Below are 24,856 nucleotides of genomic sequence, written 5' to 3'. Positions count from 1 at the left end.
AATTATCTCTACTCTAAATATAAATAGGATAACTTTAGTTATTTCTTAATGCTTTTAAAAATAATCTGAAAAAATAAGCTGCTCTTTTGAGCATTATAGAGGGTATTTCATAGCCGTATATACTAAAAATTTTAAAAAATCTAGGGTGCAAACAGGTTACGTTCAGTTAAAAATAAAACATTTGCTTTTTTCGCCTTAAAACTGAACGGTTTCATTTAATTTTTTTAATGATTTCTTCATTTCAAGTTGCAATTTCATTAAATTAATTTTTTTCCACTTAACTTAATACACAATCTACGCGTGTGCGTTTCACAATTTAGTTAAAGAATATAAAGTAATGCAATTCAAGGAATACAGAGAAAATATGAAGTATATATGTATGGTATGTACAAATAAATGTTGTGTTAATTCATAAACAAAAGCTTCAGCGCTAATTTGAACCCCCGGATAAGTAGAATCTCAGGAAACATACATAAATATATATATATTGCTTGTAATTGGTAGAAATTTAATTAACATCCCTGCTGCTGCGTTGCATTTTTGCGATATTTACGAACTGAAGTACTATATATAAATATATACATTTATATATAGATGTTGCCAATATACTGTAGATGCTGTACTTAGTACAATGGGCTCACGTACACGTAAATATATTGTCAAAAAATTAATCATTTGACGATTACAGTTTGTTGTCATTATTCTTTTTTTTTTTTCTTTTGATTTCTTTTCTTTCTTTTTTTGTGAGAGGGAGGGGGGGGCATCACAGAATTTAATTTTTGGGCCTAAAATTCAAATCGGCATTGAATATCGATGCGCGAAATTCAATAGTATTAATAAATTTGGACAAAGGAAAACATACGAAATTTGGGTTGAAACGTCCGCTTCAGCATCTTGCAAAATTGTCAATGAAAATGTTGGCGAAATCTTTTTAAATCTTTATCTATTTTGAGGTCTAGTTTGCTGCTATTTTGGTAATGGAGCTTAAGAACTGTTTTTGCGCAAAGCAAAGACGCGTTGTTGTTGTTGATGATGTTGCTGTTGTTGCTGCTGCTGATGTCGACGCTGTTGTTCCTGATTATGTTGCTGCTGCTGCTGCTGTGCATGTCTCATGTGTGCATTTTTGGCAGTTTTATTGTTATTCCCAGTCTGTTGCTGCTGCTGCTGCTGCTGTTGTTGTTTTCTATTATTGTTATCCTTGCGTGGATGCTCCATGCTAGGTCCCTTTTGACGCTGATCTGCAGTTAGCAGAAATCCTGTCAATTTGCCATCCCAAATAATCAATCTTATGGGCACCACAGAGAGCAATTGCAATTTGTATGGCGACTGTTTCAGATTGCGTTCGGCAATTAAAATATAATTGGGTGCATTGTGCGTATCGATGAGTACTCGTTGCATTTTATAATTAATGCTAATCACATGACCAGATTCCAGTGTCACCACATTCATCATATGCTGATAAATCTCTAAGACTACAGCACGCATATAAACCGCCTGTCGATTGCTCACGTAACGCTTGAAGAATAAATTGCTGGAATCGTCACCAGCCTGTTTGGCATTATACTTTCGTTCATTTGCAATTTTTGTCAGTTTATGCAGCTCCTCAGGGCTACGTTCGGGTGCAGGACAATAGTTAAGTGCAGCCGCCAGAAGACTACAAAATAGAAATGACACAGTTAAGAGAAATACTTTTTATAGAGTGGTTATGCTTACCGGTGCACCATCACATCCGGATATCGTCGTATGGGACTGGTAAAGTGCGTATATATGGGTATAGAAAGCGCATAATGCCATAGATCAGACGGTTCCGTCTTGCCTTCGCTGCAGAAATAGCTAAAGGGAGAAAATCATTTGTTATTACATTTTTGAATCAGAACCTCTTAAAACCTCTTATTTAAAATAATTAGTTAAATATGTCAACAAACAATAAATATTTTTGAAATTTGTTCAAGTCTTATCTCCACTTTTCTTCAAATCACCTAAAAATGTTGCTGATATTTTCTACTAATGTATAAACCTTCAGTAAACTGTTAATGGTAATAGTAGCACTAAATATATATTAACATTTTTTCCTTCCACTAATACGTCACAATATTTTGAACTGGAATTTTTATCTCTAGTTGAAATTTTTATCATCATTGAAAATGTACTAATTCATTCGTTGATTTTCCTTTTGAGTGCATTTTAAAAGAGAATTTTCACAAAATTTGATTGCTCTAGCTCTTATCAACTTTTTCTAGACATTAGATATAAAATATGGCAAGACTCTAGGCTCTAGCTCTTTGCTTGTATATTAGTTTTTTCGATTTGCTAGGCTTGAATGAAATAACTTTATCTGTTTCGAATATATAGAGAACTTTAAATACCAATTTTGGTGACTCTAGCTCTTTTACTCTCTGAGATCTAGAAGGTCATACAGACATTAGGACATGGTTATGTTGTAAGAGATGTGTTAAACTCACTTGGCTCTGGCCATGGGCTTCATGAGCAGCTGGCTGAGGCAGGCACACATGGCAACGGGATCGGCGGCCTCCTTGCACAAACGCTGCATGCTCTCCTGCAACGCCTTTGATGAGCTGTAATCCAATTCCAAGCCCTGTGTGGATAGCTTCTCTCGCAACGCTTTCAGGGATTTGGTCAGTGGAGGCGAATGGTTGCGCAACACGGCAATATTGGGAAATGCATCGTGAATGAAACGTGCAACAGCCTGATTCGCCAACAGCATGTACTCCTCAATCATGTGATTCGCTTCGCGTTGTTTCTCCACCTCGAAGCCCATCGGTTCACCGGTCAAAGGATCCAAGGTGAATCGCACCTTGGCATTATTAATAGTCAAGGCGCCATTGTCAAAGCGCTTCGATCTCATGTTGCTCGCAATGCCATTGAGCCAGGTGACACGCTTAACGATGTCGTTCACAGTGAATCCATTGAGTATAGTGGGAAAGTCATCCTCGGTGAAGCTCTCGCCTGGATTATCAATGATCTTCTGGGCATGCTCGTAGGCAAACTGCGAGCATGAATTGATGACAGAGCGTGTAAAATATGGCTTCGACAACTGAGTTCCATTGCCATCTAAACGCCAGAAAACTGAGAATGAGAACTTATCCTCTCCGGGCAGCAGGGAGCAACGGAAGCACAGTGTCTGTGGCAACATGTGTATCACTTCATTGGCCAAATAAATCGATGTGGAACGCTCCTTGACAATGTTATCCAACTCGGTGTTCTCCTGCAGATAATGGGCCACGTCTGAGATGTGGACGCCCACCTCGTACTCATTATCCCCCAACTGCTCGATGGACAGTGCATCATCCAAATCTCGTGCAGTCAGTGGATCAATTGTAAACACACAACTCTTGCGCATATCACGACGATGGATCAGATCTTCAGAGACTATAGCTGGCGCCGACTGAGCATACATCTCAATAAAGCGATCCTCGAAAGGCACAATATCGCGCAGACTATTGTGAAAGAGTATGGCCTTCAGTTCGTCATCCAGATTACCAACACGGCCCACCGGCTGCACCAGTTCCGCAATGCAGTGGCCATTACAATCGGTTTCGAGCACGTGTGCCAAGTAGAGCAGTCCACAGACCTCGTCCGGCTGCTTGTTGCCAATGTGGATGGCGCAACTGGCCTGCGGTATATACACCATGGGCATGCGCAGATCGAAGGGTCGAAATTTGTAAAAGAGCTCCTCATCGCAGAGCTTGGTGGGATTCGTGAACGAGATGTTGCCCACAATCTGGCGCAGCTCCGTTTGCCTAACAATCGCAATGACAAACGCCTTGGGGCAATTGTCCGACGATATGACGGCGGCATTTTCATCATCCGTATCCTGGGATTCCGTCTCCTCCGACAGCTCCTCATCTTCAGCTAAAATAAACGAGATCATTGCATTTTTTAACAATCAAGTAACTGAACGATTATAATTTTTGAAATAAAAATTATGAAATAAATGTAATCTTTTTTATTAAGAATCACTTTTTCTCAATTTTTTTATAATTAAAAGTTTAAAATATGTGAAAACGAGTAACAAAAGTTCAAAAAACTTTGAAATATCAAAAATTAATTGGTTTTTTACAGACTTTTCCAACTTTTTGGGATATTTAACTTTTAAATTTTACCTTTTAATATAAAAAAGAAAATTATTTTCAAATACGAGTCGAACTGTAGTCATTATTTCAAAACGTTTTTAATTTAGATGAAAAATAAGAGTTGAAATTAATTGTAATGATATAAATGGAATTTCCAGGATTTGAAAATAGTATATTTAGGAATTTCCCATTTATTCTGCATAATTTTTAAACTCATAATTCTAATTTGCGATCACTGAAAGCAATAGAGAAATACCCTGTAACTCACCCAGCGAAAGGGATGCCTTGCCGCCAGTGATGGTAATGGTTGCCACCTCACTTGGCTTGATTACGGATGCTCCGGCATTCATCACAAATGCACGCACGGTGTCTCCCTCAAAGGCATAACGCCGGGCCACTGGCAGGAGCACAATGCCATCCCGATCGAGAGTCTCGCGATCTGTGGAGAGTGTTATGAATGCCTGACGATTGTTCTTGCGATTCACGCGTATCTCCTCCTCCACAATGCGTCCATAGCCGGCGGCAACCAGGCGACGTGCATGGGCTTCCAAGTCACCGAATTCGCCCTTGAAGATCAGCTCCTGAGGCAACAATTCCTCGGTGCCAGCATATTGTTGGACAATCTTATTGATATACGAACGCATCGCCTCCAACTCGGTCTTCAAAGAACGTGGAGCGTTTTTATCATTACGCTTCTTGCGATGACGATTCCGTTTGCGAGGAGATTGGGCCGATGAAGTGCCATCGGATTGCTGCATAGCTGGCGTGGCACTGCTGCTACTGGTGCTGGACAGCTCTGACTCATGCCGGGAGCGGGACAGCTGTTGTTGTGGTTGTGCCTGCAGCTGTCTAGGAGCAGTAAAAGCGCCAGAGGGCGGCTGACGACCCGTTAAGTCCATGCCACCGTCAATGCGACGACCCTGCTGTAAAGGCACACCGGGAACAGGATGAGGAACGGCAATCGGTACGGGAACAGGCACAGGTGCGGATGATGGATTATAATAGCCAGGTCTACGGGGATCGGGCACACTCTGCCACTCCAGCTGGGCGAGCACCTCGTTCTGATTGATCAATTGCTTGGCATAAGCATTTACTTCCGGATTAATATGGCTTAGTTTAAGCACCAGGTCCTTCAGGGCGACAATTTCACCGGTGAGCACCTGACGAGATTTGCGTTTCTTGCGCAGCTCTTGATGTTGTTGTTGCTGCTGCTGTTGTTGTTGCTGTTGCAAGCTGGCAGTTACATTTGAATTTGAATTTGAGTTCGGCCCATTCAGTTGCATGGCATATCGAAGTGCGGGCGATATATATCGAGTTGGCATCGATACTTGCATGGGAACTGCAGCTACATTACCTTGCTGTTGCAATTGTTGTCTTTGTTGTTGTTGCTGCTGCAGCTGCTGCTGCTGTTGATGTAGTTGTTGTTGCGATGGAATAGCAGCAGCTGAAGGAGCAGCAGCAACTATTGACATTGAACGCTGCTGCTGCTGCGGCGGCAATTGTTGCAACTGCGACTGCGAGACAAAGTTGCGCATAAATTGATTGGCCCTTTGTTCGATGAGTGGATAATCCGTTGTTCCCGTTAACTGACCCGACATCTCCTTCTGCGTCTGCTGCAGCCGCGTTGCCAATCGTTGCGTGCGTTGGCGCAATAACTCAATGGACGCCATTGCATTGGGATTGCAATTGGTATTGGAATGGGGATGATAATCGCTTTCATTTCCTTGTTGTTGTTGCATTTTTCGAATCGTTGGTTTCATCAGCGCACCCGTTACAGCACTTTCTAAGCTCCCTATGCTCGACGTTTCTGACATGTTTTCAACAGTTATTATTGCTTTTATACAAAACGGCTTTGTAACAAAAAATAAAATAAAGTTCGTTTATCTTGCAGCGTATTTCACATACTGTGACAACAAAAACAAGCAATTGACTCAAGTAGCGCGCAACGTATTTCGCTCTCTCTCTCTCTCTGTGCGCATTACGTCAGAGCTTTTACTAACTTAATATTTCACTGAAAAAACACAATGGATTTATTTAATTGACACTAAATTCAAAATATTTGATTGCAGGTTTATTTTATTTATCCATAATTATTGCATAAAAGCTTATCATATATTTTTTAAAATTAATATTTAGATTTAGTACATTAACTTGTGACGTCATGCTCTCCGAGAGAGGCGCTCTTCATATTTCAATTCGTTGTAATCATCATCGAATTCTCCATCGATCTTGTTCAGCATGACTTGTTGATCAAGCACCAGTATTGCCAACTTTTTAGTGGACAAAAGCTGTTTCTGGCAAGAAAGCATCTGAAAAATAGACGAAATTGCAATGCTAAATAGCTAAAAATCTGAAAATAGCTAAGTTGGCAACAGTTCAAGCAAATAAATCGAATAATCTACTCACTCTCAATATATATATCGATAGTCAATACTCGTGCAGCCCTGATAGTAGTGTTGCAAAACATTCGCGCCATTTTTCTCGTATCTCTTCCACCCATTGCATTTGTTAATTTCCATTTCTTCAATTTTCTCAAAATGTTTCAAATGTTTTCAAAACTGTGCAATTAAAATGCATAAAAGTGAGATCTAATAAAGGCGTTGTTGAAATATAATCTTTTGCAATGCTTATGTGAGCGCGTGCTTGTTTTGTGTACATATGTATGTGTGTGCGTGTGCAAGTTTATTAAGAAAAACAAAAAACGCTACCAAGGTACACATTTATTGTTTATTTATGTATGTAGCTTGCTTGTTGCCCAGTTGTTTGTTGCAATTTTATAAGTTTTGGCTTTGTATTTAACTCTGCTTGCAAACAGAACACATACACAAACAAACACCGACACACAACACTTACACACACACGCAAACACAAACACGGACACAAAAACTATGTACGAATAATGTAAACGAGAAGCGCTAGCAAAAATGACTGATGTAAATTGTTTTACAAGTGAGCATGCAACAACAACAACAACAGCAGTAGCGGATAATACAACAACAACACCCACAAAAAATGTGTTGCATCCTCGGTCAGCGTCACCCACTTCTCCTTTTATATTGAGAGCGCCACCTAGCGCCAAATCCAAGTTGATATTGCAAAACATGGAAGAAGTGCTCAATTCGGTGAAACAAAAGCATCGTGAGAAGCACAAGAGAAAGCGTGAAGAGAAACGACGCGCAGCAGCGGAAGCGGAACAGGCACAACAGATGACAACAACAGTAACAGGGACAACAACAACTAGCAATGGGAGCAACCACGTGCCCGCTAATAATGATGATGTTGATGAGAAACCAAAGCCACTGCGTGAGAAAACCGCACGGGAAAATGGCATTGGCAATGGCAAGCGCAAGTCCACAGCAAGTCCCTTAAAGTCGAGCACACCACAGGCAACGGATAATAAGCAAACGTCCATCATGAAACACTTTACAAAGACTGAGAGCAACACAAAAGCTGCCACAAAAACTGCCACAAACGTCTTTGAGCTGATGATGAGTGCACGCAATCGTTCCCTGGGCACCAATACCAATGGTCAGTCACCGGAGCAGGCGGATGGAGATACTTCCGTTGCCACGCCGCTGTCCAAACGCAAACAAATGCTGCAGGATTGGAATGAACGCAAAGGCGGCGCCAAGCGGCGACTGGCGGATGAAGCACGTGCCGATTACATAGATAACCAAATGGAGCAGCGTGCCAAGCGGTAAACTTATTAAACCCATTAACAATTATCTATTATAACTAAATTCATTTTTAGACTGAAGAAGATGCTGACACAGCCGGAGCTGATGAGCAGCAAAGCGAACCAAAAGCAGGAAACACTTCCCTCCTCGGCGCCGGTTAAGCGTGGCCGTGGTCGTCCACGCACGCGTCGCCTCAGCGCGGATGTGGATGTCGTGACGCCGGACAGCAGCCATGTTGATGTGGAAACAGTTGACTTCCTGTCCAAGCTGTCGTCGCCAACAAAGAAGCGAGACAGTCTATTGGGTTACTTTCCCAAGGTAGAATCACCCAAAGATGCGCCTGATGCGGAGAAGATAGAAGTGCTATCGATAGAAACGCCCAAGCGTCGTCCACGCAACAGCAAAGCCGTAGTCAATACGCCAGTGATTGTGGCGGACACCACAACGACCACAACAACAACTCCATCTGGACGTCCACGACGCTCGTGTGCATCGAAAGCGCGTTACGACTACGATTTGGAGGCAAGTCCGACCAAGCTGAAGCAGACGGTAGAACCGAAAGAAACTGCAGCGAATGATTCCATCGAGATTATTGACTTGGACAACAGCAATCCGGCGGCGACACCTAAGAAACTAGCACCATTATTTGTGCGACAATTACCAAAGCCCAGTCCAGATCCCACAGCACTGCGTGCACGTCAAGAATTCTTGAAGTCTGGCGTGCCCGAGAAGCTCAAGCAGGAGCAGAGTCGCCAGCGAAGCTACGAGCAATATTATGAGGAGAGTTACGAGCTCTTTCCACGCATTGCACACGTGGCCAGTGCGGAGCAACACCTGGCAGATGCAACACTTCCCATCAAGCTGCCCTATGCACTGAGAGGGGAAGATGTAAACGAGTCCGTTGAAGTCACTGTCAGAAAATGTAATCTGGGCAGCATTACCAGCTGCAGTGCAACGGATTTTGTGGCCAGAAAGAAGCGTCAACTTGGCTGGACTCCATTGCCACAGCTGGACAACAAGCGTGCTATGGTGAAGAACTGGAAGAGCGTCTTTGATCGTTTTCCCACCTTCAAATGCTACAATCAAATGCGTGAAAAGTACAGACATTTCAGTGCCATTGATGCGGCACAGGACACTCAGCCAATGGGGGAATCCTTTGTGGTCACACGAAGCACACGTCGCTCCATGGAGGCACAACAGCAACCACAACAGGAGGAGGACGCCAAGCCGCCGGTAACGGCGCCCAATGGCGAGCTTCTCTTCACGGAGAAATACAAGCCGTTGCTTTTCGAGCAGGTCCTGGTGAATCTAACGCCGGTGCAGGAACTGCGCGAGTTTCTATCCAATTGGAATGGTGCTGGCAATCGCAATTCCCAGACTCTCGACGATACAATGGACTTTGGCAATGACTCCAGCTCAATGGGCGCCAACTGCAATACAATGGTCCTTTTGGGTCCTTGCTCCAGTGGCAAAACGAATGCAGTTTTTGCCCTGGCCAATGACATGAACTTTAATGTGCTGGAGGTCAATGCGGGCATGCGACGAACTGGCAAGAAGCTGATCCAGGAACTGCAGGAGGCCACACAATCGCATCAGATACGCAAGGATGCCAAAGCTGGTGCGGCACCAGCTAAGCAGCTGCTCCAAAAACTCCAACTGAACGGATTGAAGGCCAAGAAACAACAGGGAATTGAGGAGGAGGTGCGCAAATCTCTGATACTCATCGAGGATGCGGATATTCTGTTTGAGAATACGGATGCTGGCTTTACGGATGCCATCTATACGCTGGCCGCCAGCTCCAAGCGCCCTGTGATCATTGTGGCCACCGATCCAAACTGTTCACATCTGCAGCGTCTCATGCAACAGAATACGATACATTTCCAGTCGCCAAATGCATTGAATATCTCTCGATTTCTGGCCGTGTTGGCTCTGATGGAGAACTGTCCCATTGAGCTGGACGAGCTGATATCCCTGTATCTGTATAATAATCAAAATCTACGCAAAACGCTCATGGAATTGCAGTTCTTCATACAGAGCGGTGGCGATGGACCCAGCACAAGACTTCAATCTCAAGCAGGGAATAAGTCTCCAAGTAGATCGCCCAGCAAATCCGCTCGGCTGGCCACTTTGGATGGCGTTCATATCCATCAGCGTCTGTTTGAGTATTACACGTCTGCCCAGAATGTACAGCAATATATTCCATTTCCTGTTGATTTTCGCCTGTTGCGCTTGAATTTGAATGAGCTGATGCGCAACTCAACGCTGCTCCAGGAACAGAGCACAGCGCCAGGCACTCAGGGACGTGGCAGTGGCACCTCCAATGCCAATGCCACCGCCAAACGCAAGAGTCGTTCACCAAAGAAGGCGTGGCTTAGCAACGCCACCAATCAGAAGTCATCGCTGGCAACGTTAGCCAACTTTTATGAGTATCTGTCGACGGCAACGCTGCTGGAACAGGAACAGGAGCACTACGATGGCCTGCAGCCACATCTGGCCGAGGAGCTGGCGCACACTTTGGTGGAGCGTGCAGTCACCACTTGTCTGGCAGCCAAGGAGTATGCCTACAATCTATTCGACAAGTCAGAGGAGCGGTAAGTGTACTTGATTTTAATTTACTTTTTTTGATGAGAAAAACTAAGATACGTACTATACTAAAAAATATCTAATATAATATATCAATTTATAAATTAAATGCATTATTCAATTACTCTTTTTTTTCAATAAGTGAACTTTATTTTACTCGTAATTATTAATCTTTATAAAAACTTTTAAAAATGGCTCAAAAGTTATTAATAAATTCAAATATTAGTTTTATTTCTCAAATTCAATTCTATACTCTTTGGGTAGTGAACTAACAGTTTAAAATTCAAATAAAAATTAAATGTTTATTCAAAAAAGATTCATTAAATCTTATATACAATTTGTTAACATAAAAACGGAAAATAAGAGTCATTGAATGCTTTTATATAAGAATTTATATTTTTGTATTATCTTGTTTCAGATTAGACAACAAATTTATTTTTGTAATAAAAATAATTATATTTCTTAAAATTTATTTTTAAAAGTATAGTCTTTAAGTTTTCTGCTTGATACTCAACCAACTAATATGTTGCCTCTTCTATATACAGCATCAATCTGACAGATCAGCTGGGCAGCTATTGTGTGCGCACCTCCTCCTCCCGCGCCCTGGACTATGAGCCAACGTTGCGTTCCATTTGTCGGAGTGAAAAGCAACGTGCCGGACTCGAGCGTCGTTCAAGTCGCTTCTATCATTATCTACGCAATTGTGTGGCCAACAATGTGACCAGCTTCTCAACCGAACTGTATGATGTGGCATGCAACGTATTGCAGGAGCAAACGGAGACGGAGATGCCTGCCACCGAATCAAACAACTCCTGACCAACTAAATTAGTCGAATAATAGTGCAAAAAAAAAAAAAAAAGAATGGTGAATGAATTCAAGGATAGAGTTTTGCACATAGAGAATCCTTGATTGTTGGGGAAGTTTATTCACATTGCGATACGCAAAGTTGATCTTAATTCTATTCGTATTAGTTAAATGACTATGATGTGAGCGTTGGATGAGAGTGTGTTAGTTAACTACTATAATTAATTACTAAAACGACCTGAACTATATGTTAATAAACACAATAATTATTTCAGTTGTCAATTGGAAACGGCGCTTTTCTTCTCTCTCTCTCCTCAACAGCAGCACAGAAAACTGGAGGATGATGATGATGGCTTCATTGGCTCCTTGGGCGGCAGCTTCTCCTCTGTCTTGGCGGGAGTCGGTGGCGTCTGTGTCGTTGGCTGTGCATTTATAGCAACTTCGCCAATTTTGTACTTCTTTAAATCGTTCACCGCATCCGAGGAATGTCCAGCACTGTTAAAGGCTTTTGTGGCATCCTTGCCAGCTACCTCCAGTATTAGATCTTCGCCACCAGGATGATCCTTTAGAAAGCTTGTCACATCGTAAACGTTTCCCTTGTAGATTATCCAAGCGGGTTTTCCCTTTTTACCATTATTTTCGGCCACTTCATTCAATTGATATATCTGTGACATGACGAACTATACTCGAAATTTTGGCAGTCGGAAATGATGTAGACTTTTGGTATGTTATCTGCTAACAAGCGATAAGATTCACATTTATGACGTTGATTGTAATTGTTTAATTGCTTTTATGTGTAAATGCTAGCAACTTTCCCTAGTTGTTCTTCAATGAACTGCCAATTGAGCACTACTTGTGCAAATATGCTTGGACTAATATTATAGCTAACTTTATAAATTCAACAATACGATTATAGACGTTTTGTCGACATTTGTTTCTGCGTGATCGCGATAAGACTAACACGTTCCTTTAGGCTTTTGTCCACACGCCGATCGATAAAAAGTACGTGAGTACGTGACCGTCAACCCCACTAATTCTGTAGGCGTACGTACTACTTGAAGGATTTTTAATTAAATTTATTCTAATTGATCGAAATTTGTAGCTGCTGTTTCATTGTGCTGCTTTAACTGCTTGAGAACTCTAAGAACAGATAATGAAATAGTTTTGCCTCGATTCTTATCAATTTAAGATTACAAAATCTAACTTTACAACAATGAGTTAACAAATTTAAAATTAAACAGACAATTGTCATGTTTGAATTTTGCTCGTTGAACTACCTGCACTGCTTAAGTGTTCCCAGTTCACTGCTTGATCTTAAGCACAAGTTGAATATTAATGCTTTAGCTATAAAATAAGGTAAGGGAAATAGTTGCGTTTTAAACTGTGAGTGAGTAAAAAATTAGAATTTTATGTGACATTATTTCTTGAACGTAAACGAATTTAAATTAAGCTGCCATCGTTTAATTGTGCCGAACTGCTTGCAACGCTAAAGTGTTCCCAGTGCACTGCTTTGTCACACTTAGTGTGCTGCTGGAACTGCTTGACACAAGCAGCATATTTCAGCTTTGGCTATAAAAATATGTAATCAGTTACAAATAAGTGCTGCCCCACTGTACTGCGATTGCCAAAGTTTAGATACGACAAATGGATTATTTGTTTGATTTCAAATGTTATATTCATGAGACAACAACAATAATGAGTAATAATTTTAATATAGTTATGTATTTCGCATTTTTTATATACTATGTATGTATTTTCGCTTTATCTCTTGTTTCGTTTGCTTTATGTGCTTCTTATCTTCGTATTGTTTTGCTTTTGTTTTTTCTTTTTGTTAAAATTTCGCTAGTATTTAGTTCAACTCTTATGGATTTTGGGCTAACCGTTATTTTGTTGATCACAAGATTCAAATTTGAACTGATTAAATTTTGGTATAACCTCAATTGTGAACCGGTTCTTTTATGCTAAGATGTTGTTGTTATTATTGTATTTTAAAGAGATAGATCGAACTCCCCTTTATGTATTGTTCTTGGATATAATCATATTTACATTACAAATATCAGTCAATATCGAGTACATGCTACTAAAATGGCTCGTAGGACTTGCTTAGTTAGTATGTATGTATTATCATTATCATAATTAACTAGTTAATGTTAATTACTCGTTTCGTCTCTATATAATGGATCGTAAGTATTGAAACCATTCATTCAATTAAATAATACGACGAATCCCCGTTTGCTTATCGATGGAAGTTGACATTATAAACTATGCTACAATATATATATAGATATATGTATAGTTATGTAATTGTATATACCATAGTACTATATTGCAATTGTATATGGATAGATAATGCCACTAGTTCGAGTGCTTTGATTGGAATTGGTTTTGGTATTGCATCTAGATTCGATTAAATTGTTTCGTATTCATATTTCTGTACTTACGTAGACTACATACATACATTCATATATGATAATGATTATACTATATTTAAATCTATACATACCCACATATTGTTCGTCTAGGACCAAAGGCAAATATACATACATACTTGTATATCTATATACAATGTCTGTTTCTCCATGTACATGGGAATTATTCCATCTGGAATTTCTCTAATTACTTGTTTTTTTCTTTTTGGAATACATTAAGTATTATTTAAATGAATAGTTAAGATTTGTGTTTTTTACATTCAGACATAACGACGCCAAATATCTATGCTTTTCTAATTTGCTAGAAATCTATATAATTTTATAATAGTAAATAAATAAATAAAATTGTAATTTTTTGTTGGTTTTTTTTTTGCTTTTTAAACGGTCTTTTATATTTCTGCAATCGATTGCAATTTTGAGATTTGTGCTTAGAATTTACATTGCTGTGTACAATCCATATAATATATGTACATACATCAATATATGATATATAATATATATTTATTATTACAATATGTATTATTAACTTATGTATGCCTTTATATACATAGCATAGCGTTAATTTTATTATCAATTTATTTGCGCTATTTCGGCTAAACTAAATAATAAAATTTACACCTGCACTTCATTCTGACGATCAACCACACCCACATCAACCCCCCCAAACTTCGACACCCCCTCACATGTGCAGGTGTGTGTGTTGATTACTTAAGGGGTGGTTCCGGCTTTAGGGGCGGGGGTGGGAGGCATTGTAAAATGCTTGAACACATAATACGGCAAATTGGGGGAATCAATTCAAAATCAAATTCTAATTCAAAAATTTTGCTAACACTTTTTGCATTACATTCATTCATTTGTTTCATTTCGTTTAAAAATATTTACAACGTTTACATGATAATAATTCCTTTCATAAAATACAAGTATATAATAATAATATTAATATATATATATATATATATATATATAATTAAATTTAATTGAACTAAAAGAATTTCTGTGTTCCAGCCATCATACAAATAAAAATAATAATAATATTAATAAGTTTCGTTTTCAATGAAAGTTAAAAGTTTTGGTTGATTGATTGATTGATTGGTTGTTTGCTTGGTTGTTTTGGTGGTGGTGGGGATAGAGTATAGATATAGATTTGTAATTAAAACTATAGTTATATATTCAAACTATAAAATACATAATGTACTGCACTGTACTATACATATATGTACGCTCTGTCTCTATCTATAAATATAATTCATTTTTTGTGTTTGTTTTTGTTTTTCTTTTGCATTTTGCATGAGACAATGGAAATGATCTCCTTCTGTGGGCTAGTACAAAACTAAATTGTATGTTGTATGTGTGTGTTTCTCTCTCTTGGTGTGTGTTGTGATTAGAGTGTAGTGTGTGTGTGTGTGTGGGTGTGAGTTATAGTAGCAGCTTTACAGCAGATATTTGTATATATGTTGTCTGCTCTCATCATTTTAACTTGTTTACATATTAAATTCTGACTAATAAACAGTCTTTTCGTGCCAGCGCGAATTTGTTGCACAGATTCTCATGGAATCTGCTTAAACGCTCATCATGCTAGAGTTGGAATTATTGCGTCTCGTCTTGTTCCTGATCCTGAGTCAGACTCCCCGATGTTCCTGCTGCTGCTGCTGTTGTTGTGGTGCTGCCAAAGCTGCAGGCGGTGCTTTTAAGTGTCGCTGCATTGGATATGGGCAATGCAGTTAGTGGCGCCGCTGCCAGCGACGAGGCAGATGAGGAAGCCGACACACAGGAGGGAATCCCTGCAGATGAGGCCAACGAGGATGCCGACGAGGACATTGAGGCAGATGAGGCAAGTGATGAGCCGCCAGTTGTTGCTGTTGCAACTCCTGCTCCTGTTGCTGCCGTCGCCAGCGACGTTGGCGATTTTGGCGAACTGATGCGTGAGAAGAACTTTGTTATGGCATTCGGTTTTGATTTAGTTGCTGCCGTCTGTCCATGCGTTATGGCCAGCGCATATGTCGAGGCGGAGGCGGAGGAGGAGGAGGCAACGCCAGCGGCCAAGGTGGCGCAACTATTCGCCGTTGTCAGGCGATAATTGCAGTTGGCGAAGGCAATCTGTTCGGGCACATCACGTACGGTTTTATTGGGCGGCGGCTTTGTGTAGGAGCGTGTGATTTCCGATTGCTACAACAACATGGAAAGAAAACTAATTAGTTTGGTTTATTTAGAAATTGGCAGCGAACATAACTGTTATAAGGTTTAACTAGTCGTGATCCCAACCATAGAATACCCATTAAATATTTTAATATATATATTAAAATACAGAATAGAAGTTACTATTTAAAAAAAAAACTACTGCATACTTTCGGGTGTTGTATTGCCTTAATTTTGCATAACTTTGGTTAACTATTACTGCCATTCTACTTAACCGATCTTGTTGCGTTTAAGTGAGATAATTGATAAAACTAATAGATAATGTAAATTACCATAATAGCCGAATTATCTTTAAAGCTGTGGGTGGGCGCTTAAATTTAAAACAAACTTGATCTGCATGGAATTTAAAGAAATTTGTTTGCCAAATTTGGTTACTCTATCTCTAATGGTCTCCTTTTGTTCATACGGACGGACAGACAGACAGACGGACAGACGGACACGTACTTGTAGTATTGAAATTTGTTTGGCATATTATGTTTTCTAAGCAATATAATTAAATTTTGAAAATAAATAAATGTATTTTTAAGTCCTATAACAGTTTTGAACGCTGGTTTTGAGTGAATTGAATGATTACCTGATAGCTGCTGCGTATTTGCAGATGACGATCCTGTCCGTACTCGCTGTCCGGCAGTGGTACATGATGTGGGCAACGTGGCGTCTGCTGTTGCTGCAGCTGATATTGGTAATGTTGATGGTGATCATTGCTGTGGCTGTTCAATGAGCTGCACGACATGGATGACATTGATGAGGTGCAGGAGGAGTTGCTCGGATTGCCGCCTTTGTAGCTCCCGCTGCCCGTGTTGCCGTACTTTAAGGTGGTTGCCTCAATGCCACCACGTGCCACATTGCTGCCACTTAAATTGTTAATACTATGCGTGTTGTTGCTGCTGCTGCTACTGCTGCTGCTGTTGTTGTTGCTGTAGTTGTTATTGTGATTTGTTGCACTGCCAAGTGGCAGGCATGTTTGATGCGGAGGCGGAGTTGTCATGCGTTGTTGTTGTTGTTGTTGCTGCTGCTGCTGATGGTACAGATAATGTTGCTGTTGCTGATGTTGCTGCTGCTGCTGCTGATGGTGGGAATGTTGTTGCTTGTTGTTGTGATGTTGTTGCTGCTGTTGCTGATTGTTACTGCTGCTGTTGTTGCGAATCACAGTTTCACTACGTACGGCCAAAAGCTCACGTGCTTGGAGCGCATCAACGCGCATTCTACATCTAAATTGATCCCTGCAACAAAGATGAACAAGATTAGCACACACTGACGAGGAATCTCTAGAGTGGATAAAGAGGGAGACCTACCTATCATCGGGTGGTGTGCTTAATGATGTGCGGGTCGGAACGCCAAGCCGCTCCATTCCCGCGCAGCCGGCCGTCTGTACCGATAGCATCTGCAAGATAAAAACAAACAAAAATTATATAATTATTGAAATGAATTACAATTACATAACGAAATTCAAGCGCACCCCTTTTACGAATTCTAAATATAATAAAATATAATATAATAAGAATCACAATTAGAAACACAAAGTAAACTACAAATTTAAAGAAAACAGAATTAGGCTTAAAAACACTAAGCAGAAACTAAAATATTCTAAAAAGAAATAAATCCACAGTAAAAATTATAGTTAAAATATATAATATTGTTATATTAAAATATATAATCTTTTTATATTAAATTATATAATCTTTTTATATTAAAATACAGAAGCTTTATTTTTCTCCTTTGCTTAAAATTTGTTTTTTAAAATTTGGGATTGATAATTTTGACGGAATAATTCAAAACTATTAAAAAATTTTGTCTTTTCAATATAAGTTTCCTAATGACAATTGAATTATTTTTAAAATAACAAATGTTGCCTTTTGTGAAATATGGGATTGATTCATAATATTTTAAAATTTTTGTCTTTTCAATATAAGTTCCCTAATGACAATTTAACTTTAATAAAAATAGCAAATGTTGCCTTATTTAAATTTTATAATTAAAAGTTCCCTAGTTTTGTGTTCCTCAATTTTGTTTGCCAATTGTTAATTCTTAGCATTGGTTTTACAAACTCTAATAGTGAACTATAGCTTTTAACCTAGAGATCAAGGCGAAACTGTTGATCCTGGCAGTCCGTGACTTCCTGGACGGTTTGGAAGCGTGGCAACATGAGCCAACTCTTGCGCACACGCGGATTCCAGCCGCCATCTGGAGTTGCCTCAAAGAACTCAATCTGAATTTTCATTTCGTTGAGATTGAGACGTGACAATTCTTCCTCCTGCTTGAGTGGTTTAAATACTAGATGACCCGTATAATTGTATTTGGCACGCATGATAAATGGTTGCTCCACAAAGAGCACAGTTTGTAGCCAGAGTGACTTGAGTTGGCTTCCCAGCCAGGGATTACAGCTGAGCTTTTGAGGGAGATGGCCACGACTGAAGGTCACATCAAAGTAGAGCACAAAGCACTCGAAATATCCCTCATGCAGTGCCTGCAATCGGATATCACAGTCAAGCTGCAGATCCTCCATGGTGGCTGTTCTCAGATCTAGACTCATCACTTTCCGGGCCAGTGTGAGGAGCTGATCTCCCTTGACCTTGGCATAACGTGGCTCGGCCATGGAGTACCGCCTCATGGCATTCATCTTGCATCCATAGACATCCAGCCACCAATTGCAGCGTTCGTTCTTCAGCAACTGATTCGATCCGCCCATCAAATAAAGCGCACCAAGATCCGGCAATATGAAACCATCCGGTTTAAGCCACAGTTCACGTGCCTGGAGCACCTGCACCAGCTCCGATTCATAGAGCAGACAGTGTCCCATCCAGTTGCAGATGATGCCATCCACAAGGAGTTGCTTCGTTAGCTTCAAGTCTGTCACACGACCATGCAACACGGTGATAACATGCTCATAGTGATTCTCCTTGACCACCAATTGTGCATAATCCGTGACATTGGAGTAATCTATGGCATAGACATGTGCCGCGCCAGCTCGTGCTGCCATCAGAGCCAGCGTGCCTGGACCACAGCTCAGCACCAGAATACTGCGTCCCTCGAACAAATGCCTGTTGTCCTCGATGATGCTCTGGAAGAATTGCAAGTGCTGTTGATCCTTTTGCCGCAGTCGCATGTTCTCGACATGTGCTCCATAATCATGGCGGAAGTCAGCGGACGTCATGCTGTCCACAGACTGCAGCTCGCGCGGCACACAACGCGGTGGTGTTGGTATGCGTGGACACGACCTGACACGTCCGCCACGTCCACGTCCAGAACGGCTGAGGTGTACGTTAGCCAAATTAAAGGAGTTTTCTGACTCCGATTGAATTTGGGTAACAATTTGTGGCTTGTCAGCCAAGCTTAACCCATTGGCTACTTCATTGGACAGCTTAACAGACTCTTCAGAAACGGAGCTCCACAAACTTTCTTTTACAGTCTTCACGTTACTGTATTCTAGAGATTCTGGCAGCTTCTTTGACTTGGAAGACACTTTAAAAACAGGCTTAAGAGATTCTTCTTTTGGCATCTTTGGTGATTCTGGAAGCTTCTTTGACTTGGAAGACACTTTACTAACAGAGTTTAAAGATCTTTCTTCTGGCATCTCAACACCATTATATTTGGGTGATTTTGGAAGATCCTTTGACTTGGTTGACACTTTAAGAACAGAGTTTAAAGATCTTTCTTCTGGCATCTTAGCACCATTGTATTTTGGTGATTCTGGCAGCTTCTTTGACTTGGAAGACACTTTAAAAAAGGACTGTGTCTTATTTCCATTGCATTCCTGAGTTTCTAGCAGCTCCTCCGACTGCTGAACTGCTCCATTAGTTACCGCCTTTATGGAGCCCACTGTAGTCGCGTTTTGCGCTGGAATTTTAACTTTTTCCCGACATGAATTGGACTTTAATTTTGGCGCATCATTTTCAAACTGAGTGTAGAATTTACCCAGGGAATATATTTGCTGTGTCTTGCGGCGATGTTTGATGTCATTGGTGGTAACTTCATTCGTTGCATTAACGCCTGAAGTTTGCGACTTCGGAGGCACTTCATCAATGGAGCGACAAAAACTTTGCCTAGGAGTCTTAACGTCATTACACCCTGGAAATTCTGACTGCTCCCTCGTCTTGGTAGACACTTCAGCAGTGGATTGCGTTTTAATTCCATTATTTTCCGTAGTATCTGACAGCTCCTTTGATTTCCAATAATTCGCCTTTAATTTTGGCGCATCGTTTGCAAAGTTTGTGTGAAAATCAAACAGGGAAAATGTTTTGTGTGTTTTGCGGCGATGTTTGCTATCATTGCCAACATGTGTAGCAGATTTGTTAATTGCGTTAGGCATTATTTATCAAATAATGCTCTAAACAAACCAAAAAAGAGCTCAAACACACCAATTCAAAGAACAAAAGCCAAGCTTGCAATTTTAGCGGCAAAACACCAATGCAGCCCTGGCTTATAGGCAAAATAAGCGTAGCATTAGGTGGCAACGCCGATTGCAATATTAGCTACTTTGTGTATGCTTTCCAGCTAGAAGCAGCTAATTTATCCTCTTAAAAGTTGGCAGCACTGCGCAGACAAACGACAATTTAAAAAATTGTTTTTTTTTTTTATAATTGCAAGTTACAACTGCATATTTGTGCTATAGAATGAAAACCCTCAGTATCATAAATATTGTAGACTGCAAGTCGAACGTGTTCATAGCTGATGACACGATTCTGCATGTCCCACATTATTTCGAGCAGCCGCTCAACCCGCGTTCACCTGGCGATTGATGTGTTCAAGTGAGCGTGACAAATGACAAATCTAGCAAATAATTCGTTTTTCCTCAGACCTTGTTTCTTTACACCCCCCATTTAAATTATACGAAATATGCAAGCGTATTTGCGAATAACGTATTTTTTATGTGTGCGTGAGATACATATGCTAACAGAGGCATTCCTGAAACAGATTATGATTACATTTATTTACATTTCTTAATCAGCGGAATACCCCTATTATGCTAAAATTGAGAATAATAAATGACAATCGCTTTCCCGCTCTATCCGCTTATCTTTAAATGTAAAATTTGTAAGTCAAAAAGTGTCTGCTGCTTAAATTGTATTTTTTTTGCACAAAATATGAAATAATAATATCTATGCGCGTGTGTGTGTAGAGAAGTGTATAAAGCTAATTATTTTATTCGTCGTCTGTGCGTGCCGCACATAACGGTAATAATAAAATCTTTTGACTGTCGTCGTGGCGTCTGTCTGGATGCCAACACAGACAGAGAGAGAGAGAAGGAAACGCACACATTTAATAATCAAATTGAATTATTCATTGGCTAACGGCGGCAAATAAAATTCGATTAAAACACAACGCTGCCACTGCCACTGTCGACGGCAACAGCAACAGCGACGTCGACGTCAACGTCGCCTTGGGTTATTAGCGGCAATTGTGTTTCTTATTGCGTTGGCTGCTGCTTCTGCTGCTGCCGGCTGCCAGTTACGACACCCACGCACCGCTTACGTCTCTGTTCTAAATGCTATGTCACGCATGCATACATTGTATGTCTATGTGTGTGTGTGTGTGAGTGGGTGCTTATCTATGAGAGAGTGAGCGAGGAGAAGAGAGTGCGTTGATTGGCAGCAAAGAGGATGAAGGCGCTGAGCAGTAAAAACAACAAGAAAATCATATTAAATGCCTGTGTGTGTGTGTGTGTTTGTATCTACGTTATTTCTCATACTTAGTATGTATGTAGGTTTACAATGAATAATGAACAATGTTTGAGTTGTCAGCGCAGCGAGCAACAATTTGTCAAAGATTCTTCATCTTCACTTCATCTCCACTTTGTCTCTGTCTCCGGTTCTCTGTCTCCATCTTTGGCTTTGTCCGGCGGCATTGCTTTAATCTTTTGCAGAATTTGTTGCAGTCAAAGCTGCGATGCAGGCGTAACCACAATAACTTGGCTAACAAACGTAACCAAATCGCAAATGTTCAACAGCTAGAAAAGGTGTGCACAACAACAGTTGTTGGGTGAACAGGTGCAGCTGACAGGGCTTCATATTGAAGAGCGATTAAAGCCAAATTCAATTTACTGTCATTACAATAAAGACATAAAAAATAAGTAAAAACGAAAGAACCGAGCTGATCGACTGTTAGATTACCAGGAATTACATTTAAAAAAATAATGAGCAAATATATAAGAATCTTTTATTTTTAAAGAAAAAATTTAAACATTAAACTTAATAATAATATTAACTTGGTTAACAAAATTTTTGGGGCATGGACATTCTTTTGCCACTAGACTGCTACCTCGTAAAGAGGTTTTATATTATAATATTAAAAAAGTTTTAAACTACCATAGAAACAGTAATTTTTGGATTTGAGCTCGAATCGAATTCTATTAAAATAGTAAATATTTATGATAATTTGAATATTTTGTAATTGTTTGTGTGTATATTTTTTTTTTTTTTGAATTTTTGCAATATTTGCACACAAATAAAACAGTTAAAATATAAAATAAATAATAGAAATGAGTAAATAATAAAATTTGTTTTTATTATAATTATTGTCACAAATTTAATAGTTTTTGACAGAGACTGAGACTCTCTGTATACCCTAAAAAGTATCGTAGAATTCGGCCAGTAATCAAAATTGAATGGCAAGAAGCACACACACACACACACATATATATATATATATATATATATATATATATATATATATATACGCTCTCATACACACAGACAGACTGCCAGGCACAGACACAGATACATTTACAGAGACAGATACAGAGACTCCTCAAGTCTTGTACTCAGACGTGCCATGCATCCGGCAGATACTTTGCACAATGGGCAGACGAGGCACGTCCCACGTTGTCTCGACATTGCATAACATGATAAAAAGGAACGTGGAAAAGCAAAAGGCAGGACAAAAAGCAACAAAAAAAAAAAAAAATGAAATAAAAATAAAAGAGAAATAAAATAATAGGAAAACAGGAGCAGGGCAGAAAATTCCCAGCAGTTTGTGTTATATAAGCACAAAAATCGAGAATGTCTGCGAGTTGTGAGCTTGTTGCTTCAAGGACTTTGCCACCACATTTAGCCCATCCAAACCAGCAATGACTTGCTGTCTGTCGCACAGTCGGTCTGTCTGTCCTGTGGGCTTGGCCCAAAACGCAATGCAAAACGCTAAAAAGAAGAGAAGAGTAAAGCAAAGTTGGAGCAAAACTTTTGACACGTGTCGTTGTCGTTGCCGTTGCCTTCGTTTGCTTTTCCTTTTGCTTATGCTTTTCCATTTCCATTTTCATGTCCATTTCCATTTCCATTCCCCATTTGCCATTTCAATTGCGTGTTGTGCACACACACACACACATACATACACAGACAGCATATGATTAGAATGCCACCCACTTTTTTGTTTAAGGAGTAGCTACTTACGGGTACAGAATGTTCCGGCTCGGTTGACAAAAGTGTTGTTGTTGTTGCTGCTGTCGCTGGCGCTGTTGTTGCTGTTGCTGCTGTTGGTGTTGTTGCTGCCTGATCCGCTTGTGTTGTTGTTGTTGTCAGCGTTAGTGGCAGGGCCAGAGCAACGGCAGTGCCACTTCCACTTCCACGTCCACGTCCACTTCCACTCCGACTTCCACTCCAACCACCAACACTATTGTTGTTGTTGTTGTTGCTCCTGCCGCTGCGTCGTCGCTGCGACGAGCCTTGCTGCTGTTGTTGTTGTTGTTGTTGCTTGTGGCGTATGCTGCGCGTTGTTGTTGTTGCAGCTGCTGATGCCGCTGCTGCCGTTGCCGTTGAGCGTCGCAGTGTAATGACAGTCACCAGCACGCTGCCACAGACCAAACACACGGCAACACCAATGGCGATCAACAAAACGTGCCCTAAAATGTGCATAAAACAAATACAAAATTGTTAAGTAACTGCTATATTTTATAATTAAATAAATGCAATTTTAATAATTTATATACATATAAGTTGATACCAGTGACTATTTATTTATTTTAATAAAATATTGTGTAAGTCTTGTTTTTTAAATATTTTTTATCCTTTTGCCTGAAAGATTTAAGTACAAAAGTATAAAAAATATTTAAAAAACCAGACTTACTTTCCCATTTATTTATTAAAATTATTTATAATTATTTTAATTATATATAAACATTTAATATACAAAATAAACTTCAAAACATAAATTACTAAACTAAACCTGTACCTAGTTACATTTAATTTTTAATGTTCTATATTTTTAAAAGAGAAATTGAAAAGAATAGTTATTCTATGATCTATAAATAGAAAAGCAAATTGAATTTCTAATTATATTTTTAGTTTATATTTTATTTATATTTTAAGAATTATTATTTTATTATTATTAATTGTATCTAAGAATTCAGATTTGTAATTGTTACGCTCCCTACTTAAAAAACTAATCACAATTTCACAGATGAACACTGTAAGTATATATTGCTCATAAATAAGCTATAAATAAATAATAAAAAATAAACAACTATAATAATAGTATGGATATTAATAGCTCTAAAGTCTAGACTGTTTTTTTTTTTTTTTGGTTTCAGAACTAATTAAGTTACAAAGTAGGTGTCGTATGAGTAATAAAATATAATTTAAATGTGCAACCAATTATAAATTGTAATTAGTTTTGCTTTCGATGGCCAAAGTGTTGCCCAATGTCTTGAAATGGCTAAAATACCAAAACATTTGCATCTCTTTCTGGCATTCTTCCTTTCGCTCACGTATCATCAAAGGCCCGTTAGGATATTTGAAATATTAACAAGCTTGGAATGTTACAAATGGCACAACAACAAAAACAAACACAAAGAAAACGCCCACATGCCCTCGGGGTAGAAATAAGAAGAAGAAAAATATAAACAAACAGACCGTTACGAAATGTTTTTAAACTAAAGGTCTGCAAATATACAACCGACAAAAACAATACAATAAGAAGGCAAAAGAAATGCTAAAAATACGGTTGAAAATATTCGCAACAGTGCCACAGATTGAAACAATGAAAGAGCTCAATATCCACGACCAGACGCAATGCGTTCCGTTATATCAAACTATAGCATATGTATATATATATGTATATCTGTCTGACAGTCTGTCTGTCT

The 24,856-nt window shown here is 39.5% G+C and overlaps 5 protein-coding genes across 7 annotated transcripts in view; 1 reads left to right on the top strand and 4 right to left on the bottom strand.

Annotated features, from left to right (window-relative positions):
* Positions 1-185: 185 nt before the first annotated feature.
* On the bottom strand, positions 186-6,065 carry LOC117788292 (DIS3-like exonuclease 2). Its single transcript, XM_034627012.1, has 5 exons — positions 5,121-6,065; positions 4,363-4,943; positions 2,463-3,873; positions 1,714-1,833; positions 186-1,654 (listed from the first exon to the last, which is right to left on the bottom strand). Exons 1-5 carry the CDS (start codon positions 5,906-5,908, stop codon positions 985-987), a joined length of 3,570 nt encoding a protein of 1,189 aa, XP_034482903.1. The 5' UTR covers positions 5,909-6,065; the 3' UTR covers positions 186-984.
* The window catches only part of LOC117788289 (myb-like protein P), a 39,579-nt gene continuing 15,861 nt past the window's right edge, over positions 1,139-24,856 (bottom strand). Inside the window, exons 2-6 of one of the 3 annotated variants that reach the window (XM_034627007.1) lie at positions 23,169-23,617; positions 17,079-17,167; positions 16,358-17,006; positions 15,238-15,753; positions 1,139-1,183 (exon numbers count right to left, since the gene is read on the bottom strand). In XM_034627007.1, coding sequence (XP_034482898.1) covers positions 1,139-1,183; positions 15,238-15,753; positions 16,358-17,006; positions 17,079-17,167 — 1,299 coding nt within the window. In that variant the 5' untranslated portion in view covers positions 23,169-23,617. Of the gene's footprint in view, positions 1,184-14,000; positions 15,754-16,357; positions 17,007-17,078; positions 17,168-23,168; positions 23,618-24,856 lie in introns of those variants that run through there. The other 2 variants (XM_034627008.1, XM_034627006.1) reach the window with 2 other exon arrangements.
* LOC117788288 (ATPase family AAA domain-containing protein 5) lies at positions 6,622-11,440 on the top strand. The gene is made up of 3 exons (XM_034627005.1): positions 6,622-7,791; positions 7,846-10,362; positions 10,900-11,440. Exons 1-3 carry the CDS (start codon positions 7,019-7,021, stop codon positions 11,168-11,170), a joined length of 3,561 nt encoding a protein of 1,186 aa, XP_034482896.1. The 5' UTR covers positions 6,622-7,018; the 3' UTR covers positions 11,171-11,440.
* LOC117788291 (cytochrome b5) lies at positions 11,267-12,004 on the bottom strand. The gene has a single exon (XM_034627011.1). The coding sequence runs from the start codon at positions 11,830-11,832 to the stop codon at positions 11,473-11,475; it is 360 nt and encodes a 119-aa protein (XP_034482902.1). The 5' UTR covers positions 11,833-12,004; the 3' UTR covers positions 11,267-11,472.
* LOC117788290 (protein arginine N-methyltransferase 1) lies at positions 17,640-19,209 on the bottom strand. The gene has a single exon (XM_034627010.1). It carries the CDS (start codon positions 18,935-18,937, stop codon positions 17,858-17,860), a length of 1,080 nt encoding a protein of 359 aa, XP_034482901.1. The 5' UTR covers positions 18,938-19,209; the 3' UTR covers positions 17,640-17,857.

The sequence above is a fragment of the Drosophila innubila genome, assembly GCF_004354385.1.
Source record: "Drosophila innubila isolate TH190305 chromosome 3L unlocalized genomic scaffold, UK_Dinn_1.0 0_D_3L, whole genome shotgun sequence".
NCBI lineage: Eukaryota > Metazoa > Arthropoda > Insecta > Diptera > Drosophilidae > Drosophila > Drosophila innubila.
The sequence above is the reverse complement of the archived record's forward strand: the minus strand, read 5'-3'. Positions and strand labels throughout refer to the sequence as shown.

What these genes read in the sequence shown, in the direction of transcription:
- LOC117788292 (XM_034627012.1), bottom strand. Translation starts at nt 5,908, where the DNA reads ATGTCAGAAACGTCGAGCATAGGGAGCTTAGAAAGTGCTGTAACGGGT. An exon ending in CAAGGCATCCCTTTCGCTGG is followed by an intron (nt 3,874 to 4,362) that starts GTGAGTTACAGG and finishes CGTTTATTTTAG; the next exon opens with CTGAAGATGAGGAGCTGTCG. An exon ending in CCGGATGTGATGGTGCACCG is followed by an intron (nt 1,655 to 1,713) that starts GTAAGCATAACC and finishes TCTATTTTGTAG; the next exon opens with TCTTCTGGCGGCTGCACTTA.
- LOC117788288 (XM_034627005.1), top strand. Translation starts at nt 7,019, where the DNA reads ATGACTGATGTAAATTGTTTTACAAGTGAGCATGCAACAACAACAACA. An exon ending in ATGGAGCAGCGTGCCAAGCG is followed by an intron (nt 7,792 to 7,845) that starts GTAAACTTATTA and finishes ATTCATTTTTAG; the next exon opens with ACTGAAGAAGATGCTGACAC. An exon ending in TTCGACAAGTCAGAGGAGCG is followed by an intron (nt 10,363 to 10,899) that starts GTAAGTGTACTT and finishes TTCTATATACAG; the next exon opens with CATCAATCTGACAGATCAGC.
- LOC117788291 (XM_034627011.1), bottom strand. Translation starts at nt 11,832, where the DNA reads ATGTCACAGATATATCAATTGAATGAAGTGGCCGAAAATAATGGTAAA.
- LOC117788290 (XM_034627010.1), bottom strand. Translation starts at nt 18,937, where the DNA reads ATGACGTCCGCTGACTTCCGCCATGATTATGGAGCACATGTCGAGAAC.